At 52.8% G+C, this 8,535-nt stretch overlaps 1 protein-coding gene across 1 annotated transcript; it reads left to right on the top strand.

The window, feature by feature from the left end:
* The first annotated feature begins 880 nt into the window (after positions 1-880).
* Positions 881-6,823, top strand: LOC112415300 (kallikrein-6-like). The gene is made up of 5 exons (XM_024768218.1): positions 881-920; positions 1,397-1,556; positions 4,399-4,646; positions 5,732-5,868; positions 6,665-6,823. Exons 1-5 carry the CDS (start codon positions 881-883, stop codon positions 6,821-6,823), a joined length of 744 nt encoding a protein of 247 aa, XP_024623986.1.
* The last annotated feature ends 1,712 nt before the right edge of the window (positions 6,824-8,535 follow it).

Below are 8,535 nucleotides of genomic sequence, written 5' to 3' on the forward strand. Positions count from 1 at the left end.
GAACCCGGGCCCCCAGTGCACTCAGGGACCTGCACTGCCCTCCCTGGAAGCCGGGGTCAGGGGGGCCATCAGGCGGGGAGCTGTGGGAGGGTGGGAGGAATATGCGTGGGAGTCCTGGGTGAGGAGGAAAAGGGCGGGTCCCTCTCCTGCCTCGGGGACCTGGGGAGGCAGAGATTAAAAGGACACACCAGGAGCATCTGAGGACAGGACCAGTCTCTTCCAGGGGGCGCCCGGGAGCTCAGGGTGTCTGTCTGCCAGGCCCTGGGCGCCACAGCCCCTATATTCTCTGCTTTCTGCCCTCCGTCTCCGACTCTTGAGGCGTCCTCTCTGTTTTCAGCATCACTTCTCTCTCCGCGGTTCCCTGCATTTCTGACTCTCTGTCTGTCTCCCTTTCTGTCTGCCTGTGACACGTACTGTCCCTGCCCCCAACCCAAGAGTCGACCCCCAGGCAGCCGGCCCCCAGCAGGTAAGATCACACCTCCCACCAGAACCTACAGGCGTGGGGTTGAGCAACAGGTAAGCACAGAGCCAAAGGGAGGAGGAGAAATCCCATAGAGGGAAGAACGTCAGGGGCCCTCCCTCCTCCTGTTACTAATCAGGCAGGCTAAAGCCGAGGATAGAAAAATAATGTGAGGTGCGCCGTGAGCAGCAGGTTCTGGGTCCTCTCTGGCACCCGCCTCCGGGGGACCCTCAGATGGAAGACATGGGTCAGGGAGACAAGAAATCAAGAGGCTAAATGGGGAAGATAGAAGTCAAAGTTCAGGAGAGCAGGGCAGGCCGGGGAGGAAAGGGAAGATGAGGCGGGCGGAGAGGGAGGAGACTGGGCGAAGTCTGAGGCCAGGACTCATGGAGCGCTTGGCTTCCCTTCTCAGGTACGGCCATGAAGACGCTGATTGTAACACTGATTCTGGTCGCTGCAGGTAGGCCAAAAAGGGAGGGGCAGGGGGCTGTCAGGGCATGGGGTGGGGGTTGTTGATGGGGAAGAGATTGGAGCTGGGATGGGGATACACATGAGGATGGAGGGGGCTGGGTTTCAAATGAGGAAGATGCAGGGGTTAAATTAGGGACGAGGGATGCAGATGGGGAAGGGGTGGGAGGCGGCCGTGAAGATGGGGAAGGGTTTGAGGATGAGCTTGGCTTGGGAGATGGGGTTAGAGATGGGGAAATTGGCTGGAGGTGGGGTTAAAGATAAGAACGCTTAGGGATGGCTTTGGCTTTGGGGATGGGGATTGAGATGAAGAAGGGGTGGGTTTGAAGAAGAGTTGGAGGATGGGGTTGGTTTGGGGCATGGGGATGGAGAAGATCTTGATGATTAAGACAGCAATGGGGTTCGCCTTGGGGGGAGGTACCTGACGTCTCCAGACCTTCTCTCTGACTCAGACCCTCCCTCCCTCAGCCCAGACAGAGGAACAGAAGAATAAGTTGCTGCATGGTGGACCCTGTGAGCAGACGTCTCACCCCTACCAAGCTGCCCTCTACACCTCAGGCCACTTGCTCTGTGGGGGGGTCCTCATTCACCCACTGTGGGTCCTCACCGCTGCCCACTGCCAAAAACCGTGAGTCTCCACGCTGTGAATGAGGAGTGGTTGCAGTTAGACCCTGCGGGCGTCTTGCAGACTTCACACATCCCCCTGTCCCATCGTGAGGCCATCTGATAACCGGGTTCAACTGACCAGTATTTAACTGATTACTAAATACGTGTCAGGCAGTGTCTGGGGCCCTGGGGATATCGCAGTGAAGAAAACAAGAAAACTGCTGCTTTGATGAACTGACCTTCTACAGGGCCCTGTAGGGAGCGATGGATTTAATTCTAAGCGCTGGGGGGAGCCACATAGAGTTTTAATCAGGGAAGCAGCATGATCGGATTTACAGTTTTAAAAGCACTCTGGAAAGCGAACTGGGCGGGGGATGAAGGGATGCATGTGGAGGCTGTTGCCATCGTCCTGAGATGGACCAGGACGGACGGTGGCCCTGGGGATGGAGGGGAGTTGAAAACCCGGGGAGGGGTCCTGAGGCTGAGTCAGCAGGACTTGGTGGTGTGGAATGGGAGAGAAAGAGAACAAGCAGGGCTGACTTCCGGGGATGGGGCTTGAACCACTGGCTGTTTGGATGTGTCTTTCTCTGAGTCGGGGGGGGAAGGAAAGAGGAGCAGTTTGGATATGGGTGGGGAGCATCAGACATTTTGTTTTAGCCAAGGTGAGTCTCAGGTACCTGGCTGGTGTTCAAGAAGGATGCCAGGTTGACTGCTGGCGCTCAGGGGAGAGGTCAGAGATGGAGGTAAACATTAGGACTTGAAATACCACAAACAGGTGGTATCTAAAGCTACGGGATGGGATGAGATCATCCAAAAAGTGGGCATAGATAGAGGACCATAGAGGACCCAGGACTAATCCTCAGGGCACTAATAACCAGTAGGTTGATGAACAAGAGCCACCACTTTTTTCCACGCTAACTATGGGCCACGTAGCAAGGTAGGCAGTTTCTATACCTTTCCTGGAATCCCCCACAATAAGGGACTCTTGGCTTCTGAGGAAACTAAAGCTCAGAGAAGTAGCAAGTGTCATATCCCAGTGGGAGCCGGGAGAGACCCCAACAGGGGTCTCACCTTGCAGGGTCATGGACACAAGGACCCCCCCCACAGGGTGGTCTCCCCCAAGCGCTGGTAAACCTGGCATCACTCCCACCATCCTCATTCATTCATTCAGCGCACATTGACCAACAGCACCCACTAAGGGCCAGATTTGAGCTGGGCGGTGGGAATTCAGCAAAGACTGAGACGGGGAGGTACCCAGAGTCTCCGCCCTCGGGAACACAGGAGCAGAAAGGTGCAGGAAGACAGTTCTAGAATCCTCGACAAACCATACAATTACAAATTACTCTAAGTCCGATGAAGGCGAAAAAACAGGGATGGCTCCATGAGAGAAAAGAACAGAGGTACCTGCTTTCGATGGAAGAAGGCGTCCGGAAGGACGTTCTGATGTGATGAAATTCAAACTGAGGCATGGGACATGAGAAAGGGGGCAGAGCAGCCAGGGCAGAGGAGACGCAAGGACCAAAGAAGTGGGAACAATGTGAAGAGTTCTAAGAAAAGAAAGTTACTGGTTCACTGAGGGTCAGAGGATAGTGGGATAAGGCACTTGGGCTTTATTCTGAGGGTAATGGAAAAGCTGGAGGCTATGGAAAGCTTCTGAGCAAGGGAGTAATGCTTTGATCCATTTCACAAATATTTACTGAACACCTGTCGTATGCCAGACACTGGTCTAGGCAACGAGGAGGATGTATCTGCCTAAAACAAAAATCCCATCTTGATATTCTAGAGCTGTGCCATCTAATGCAGTAGCCATTAGCGACATATGGCCAATTAAATTTACATTCATAAAAATGAAACGAATTTCCAAATCCACTAGCCACACTTCAAGGGCTCAGTAGCTGCCTGTGGTCAGTGGCCACTGTTTCAAACAGCGCAGATGGAGAATATTTCCATCCTTACAGAAATTTCGATCGAATAGCACGGCTGTGGCAGAGGGAGACAGTAAAACAAGTAAATATTTAACAATACGTATATAGCGTGTCAGATGGTGATGTTAGGTTCTCTGGTGGAAAGGAAATCAGGAGAGGGAGCTGGGACTTGCCTGTTGGGGTGGATACTTGCATTTTAATTGGGTCTTCAGGGAAGGCCTCACTGAGAAGGTGACATTTGAAGGAGGTGAGGGAGTGAGGCATGCAGATATCTGGGGGAAAGAGTTGCTGGCAGAGAGAACAGCCAGTGCAAAGGCCCTGGGGTGAGAGGATGACTATTGTGTTCAAGGAAAGGCAGGGAAGCCGGTGTGGCTGGAACAGAAGGAGAAGGGGGAGACGGGGAGATAACTGACAAGTGACGGGGATGGATTGTGCAGAACCTTGTAGGTCACAGTGAGAACTTTGGCCTTTATTCTGAGCAAGGTGGGAGTCACAGGAGGGTTCTGAGCACAGGAGGGACAAAGCTGGCTTATATTGTTAAAATAGCTCTGGCTGCTCTGTGGAGGACAGACTATAGAGGGGCAAAGGTAGAAGCCAGGAGTCCAGTGAGACTGTAGTCCAGGTAAGAGATTATGGTGGCTCAGACCAAGATGGCAGCAGCGGGAGAGGTGAGAAGTGGTCAGATTCTGGATATGCTTTGGAGAGACAAAAGGATTTCTGGACAGCTGGGAGGTGAGTCAAGAAATAAAGAGTCAAGGATAGTCTGCGGGTTATTCTGGAAGGATGGATCTGTCGTTTACTGAGCTGGAAAGACTGTGAGGGGAGAAGACCGCATGGTTCATGGTGTACCAGGCTACACCACCTCCCACCGTCGCCCCCTCTGGAGCCTCAGCTGCAGCCCAAGGGCTCCAGGTGAGACCCAGCCCTTCTCTTTCCCAGGAATCTTCAGGTCTACCTGGGAAAGCACGACCTTCAGCAAAGGGAGAGCTTCCAGGAGGAGAGCTCTGTTGTCCGGACTGTGGTCCACCCTGGCTACAACGCCGCCATCCATGACCAGGACATCATGCTTTTGCGTCTGTCACGTCCAGCCAAGTTCTCTGCACGCATACAGCCCCTGTCCCTGGAAAGAGACTGCTCAGCCAACCACACCAGCTGCCACATCCTCGGCTGGGGCAAGACGGAAGATGGTCAGTAGGGGGAGAATGATGTAGGTGACCCATCATCAATAGGTGACTGGTCATGGGGAGGTGGGTTAACGGTGAGAATCAATGGGGTAGTGTACGAGTGGGTGAAAGTTCAATGGGGAGGGAGGGCAAATGTGGGAGTTGGGCCAATGAGTGAACAGCCAATGGAGAAAGTAGACCAACAGGTGAATGGTATGGAGATGTGGGCCATAAGATGAAGGGTCAACGAGGAGGGAGGGTCACTGTGGAGATACTAATCAGGAAGGGGGCCAGCTGTCGAAAGGGACCAACCAGGATGCACCAATGATCAAGAAAGGATAAATGGAGGAGGGACTAATGGAAGAAGCAGGGGAGCCAGCTGAAGGATGTGAACTGAGAAAGCAAACAGTGTCGAGAAAGCTCATGGGGGAAGGGTCAACTGAGAAGAGTCAGTGGTCAAGAGGGGTCACTAGAAGAAGGACTAGAGGAGAAACAATAGATCACCAGGAACCATTGAGGGTAGGCCAGTGAGTGAAGGGCCATAAAGGAAAGGAGAACCAATGGGGGAGGATGAGGCCATTTAGGAAAGAAGCGGCAGCGAGGGAGTAGACCTTTGGATGAAGGGCCAATAGAAGGGAGAACCAATGGGGAAAGAAGGGACCAGTTAGGAAAGACCAAAAGTCAAGTGGTGACCAATCAGGATGAGCCAATGGGCAAGAAGGGTCCAATGAAGGAGGACAGGCTATAACAGAGGCGGGACTAATAGAGGAAGAGGGTCTAGAGGTCAGCAGAACTACTGAAGAAGGTGGGACCAATGGAAAAGAGACAAGTGAAGGCAGGAACTAAGAGAAGGAAAGACCAATAGGAAACGAGAACTGGTAGAGAAGGGGTAATTAGTGAGGAAGACAGGCCAATGTGAGGGAAGACTGATGGAAAGAGGGACCAATCAGGAGTCAGGCAATGGAAGTGGGTTTTGAGAATGAGCGACAAATAGGAAAAAGGGAACCGTTGGGAAATAGGGTCCAATAGGGGAGGGAGGATTTATAGGTGTTGGAGGATCGATGGGAAGGGTGGGTTGTGAAGTGATCCTGGCCCATCTCTCTTTGCAGGTGATTTCCCTAACATCATCCAGTGTGCCTACCTCAACCTGGTGCCCCGTGAGGAGTGTGACCGCGCCTACCCTGGCCAGATCACCCAAAACATGGTGTGTGCCGGGGATGAGAAGCACGGGAAGGACTCCTGCCAGGTGAGGACGCCAGGACCCACCAGTTGCATAGCCAAGGACAGGGATGGGCAGGAAGAGACAGATACACAGGCCAAACTAGAGCTTTACAGAGACAGGCTGGGTGAAAATCAGAGGCATGATAAGGGAGAGAGACTCAATTTGATACACAGAAACACAATCGGGGACAGGCAGAGGTAAAAAGTCAGTCAGCAGAGACAGGAAATGCAGAGACAAGGATGGAGATGAAGAGATCAAGAACCACAGAGACACAGTAGGGACACAGATGGTGCCAGGAGGCTGTCCCTGCTCCAACAGAATCCCCACAAGTTCTGCTTGGAAATAACCACACTGTGCAGAAGGGGGACCGTGGCCGGGGAGAGAAGGGGCTCCATCCCGACTCCCAAATACTTGGAGCTTGGCTTTCTGCCACCATCGTCCATTGGATTTCTCCTTTTGATGCCAAAACTGAGCCCTGTGCGTTGAAGGATCTGCAGAGACCAGCCAAGTGGGAGAAAGACACAAAGATAGAGAAAAGTGATACACAGTGAGTTGGGTGCAAAGAAAGGGCAGGCAGATGAGCCCCATTTCTGAGACCATCTGTCCTCTCTTTAGAGATCTCTGTGTTTCTGAGTCTCCCTCAGTCTCTTCTATTTCCCTATCTGTGACTTTGTATCTGTCTGTCTCTCTCTCTCCGTATGTGTGTCTTTCTCTCCATCTCTGAGTGTCTTTCTCCCTCTCTACACGTCTCTGTGTCTCCTTCTGTCTGTCCTTCCTTCTCTGCGAGCCTGTATCTGACTCTCTCCCTCTTTAACCACAGGGTGATTCTGGGGGTCCGTTGGTGTGTGGCGACCGTCTCCGAGGCCTCGTGTCATGGGGTAACGTCCCCTGCGGATCCAAGGAGAAGCCAGGCGTCTACACCGACGTCTGCAGATATGGCCACTGGATCCGAAAAACCATTCAGGCCAACCGATCCTGATATATGACCTCCACTTCTTGACCTTCCCCCACCTGCCCAGACCCGACCCTTAATGCTTAATAAAAGTGGTGACACCACAGCACAAATCCTCCCTGATTTTACTCCAGCCCCATCCTTGCATCACTAGGAGTGACGGGAACACCAGCTAAGGTCTCAACCCTGCCACTAAGAGAATACAGGAAAATCCCTTCCAAGCATCTCTCCCTCCCCAATTATTCCAGGACTTCTTCCTACAGAGAAGTGGTTCTAAGTCTGGCCGAACCTGAGTTGGGCTCCCAGCTCCCCCACTTGCTTAGCCGTGCAACCACGGGAAGTGCCTTCCTTCAGTGTGTAGATTTTCTCATCTCTAAAATAAGGATAATAATCGTATATCCCTCATAAGGCGGTGGCTGTGTTGTTGGGGAGATTCAAGGCTGTAAACGTGTGAAACACATACGGCAGCGCCTGGCACACCCGTGTGAACAATAAAGAGTGAATTTTATTATTAGTGGTACTTTTTGCCTTTATCCCACCTCTGCCTCTCTGAAGCCCAGATATCCTTAGTTCCCTTTTACAGCCCAACTTGATTTTTCTCCTCCCTGGCAAGACATCCTTGTCTCCTCCACCTGACTAGCCCTGAGGGGTGGCTTTCTCCACTAAACTCCCCTTGTAGCAGCAAAAGCAGGGAGGTGAGAGGGCTGGGAGGCCACTGTGTGTGGGTAAGAGTGATGGGAGATAAAGAGAGCAGGGACCGAATCCCAAAAGACCACAGACCCCAGGTTGAGAGGCTAGGGCTTCTCCTGAGAGCAGTGGGGAGCCATGGAAGGGATGAGAGCAGAAGCAGCTCTGGGGCCATGTGCGGGATGGACCAGAAAGAAGAGACCAGAGGCCAGGGGGGAGTAGAAGCGATGGTGCAGGGAGAGAAGATGGGGGATGAGCAGGGGCTGGGGCTGGGACAGCTGGAAAGGGAGGCTGAATATGAATTCACTGTGTGGAGAAGTTTGGGTGGGTGGCACACTCAAGACGGTAATGACCTGTAGAAAAGTCTGGGAGTGTGAGAACATCTGCTGTGTTCCAGAGATGGCAAATCATCCAGGTTGGTGGGGGCTGGGCTTTGAGGCCAGAGAAATAGGTGACATGGCTGGGAAAGTAGGTCACTGGAACATGGCGTTGGGCCCTGAGTACGAGGCAGAAGTACTTGACCTTGATCCTGAGGGCCTTGAGAAAAGGAAGGACAGGGTCAGATGTGGGTATTTGAAAGATCTCATTGCAGTCCATTTGAGGAGAGGGGGATGGGCAGGGAGGTGTAGAGACTGGAGGCCCTCCCCAAAATGAGGGGGGCAGACAGGCAGAACTGGGTGAGGACCCAGGCTTCTACATGCTTTCTGGGGTTCTTCCACCCACATGCACCGCGCGTGATCCCACACGGGTGCACGCACACCTATCCCCAAGCCCCAGGTCTGTCCCTGTCCTCAGAGAGGGCTTCCTCTCTTGACCCCCACTGCACCATCTCCAAGAAAGACAAAACGACATCTAAGCCAGGCATTCTCCCAGCGAGACGAATGGGACAGTAAGTGGCTCCCCAGAGAAAGGGAAAAGAGGGTCCAACGTGGGAGCTGAAGTTTCGAGCAGAGAAATATTTAGGAACAGAGGGAGAATCAGACACAACGGTCCATTTGCTTCACAAACATTTATCGCAACCTTATTTTTGCCCAGCATAGAGTAGAATGAAT

Source organism: Neophocaena asiaeorientalis, unplaced genomic scaffold, assembly GCF_003031525.2.
Source record: "Neophocaena asiaeorientalis asiaeorientalis breed wild unplaced genomic scaffold, Neophocaena_asiaeorientalis_V1.1 scaffold629, whole genome shotgun sequence".
NCBI classification, from domain to species: domain Eukaryota; kingdom Metazoa; phylum Chordata; class Mammalia; order Artiodactyla; family Phocoenidae; genus Neophocaena; species Neophocaena asiaeorientalis.

Excerpts from the sequence above, each read along its gene's own strand:
- LOC112415300 (XM_024768218.1), top strand. The coding sequence starts at position 881 with ATGAAGACGCTGATTGTAACACTGATTCTGGTCGCTGCAG. Across the intron at positions 921-1,396 it reads ACTGATTCTGGTCGCTGCAG|CCCAGACAGAGGAACAGAAG; the intron begins GTAGGCCAAAAA and ends TCCCTCCCTCAG. Across the intron at positions 5,869-6,664 it reads ACGGGAAGGACTCCTGCCAG|GGTGATTCTGGGGGTCCGTT; the intron begins GTGAGGACGCCA and ends CTTTAACCACAG.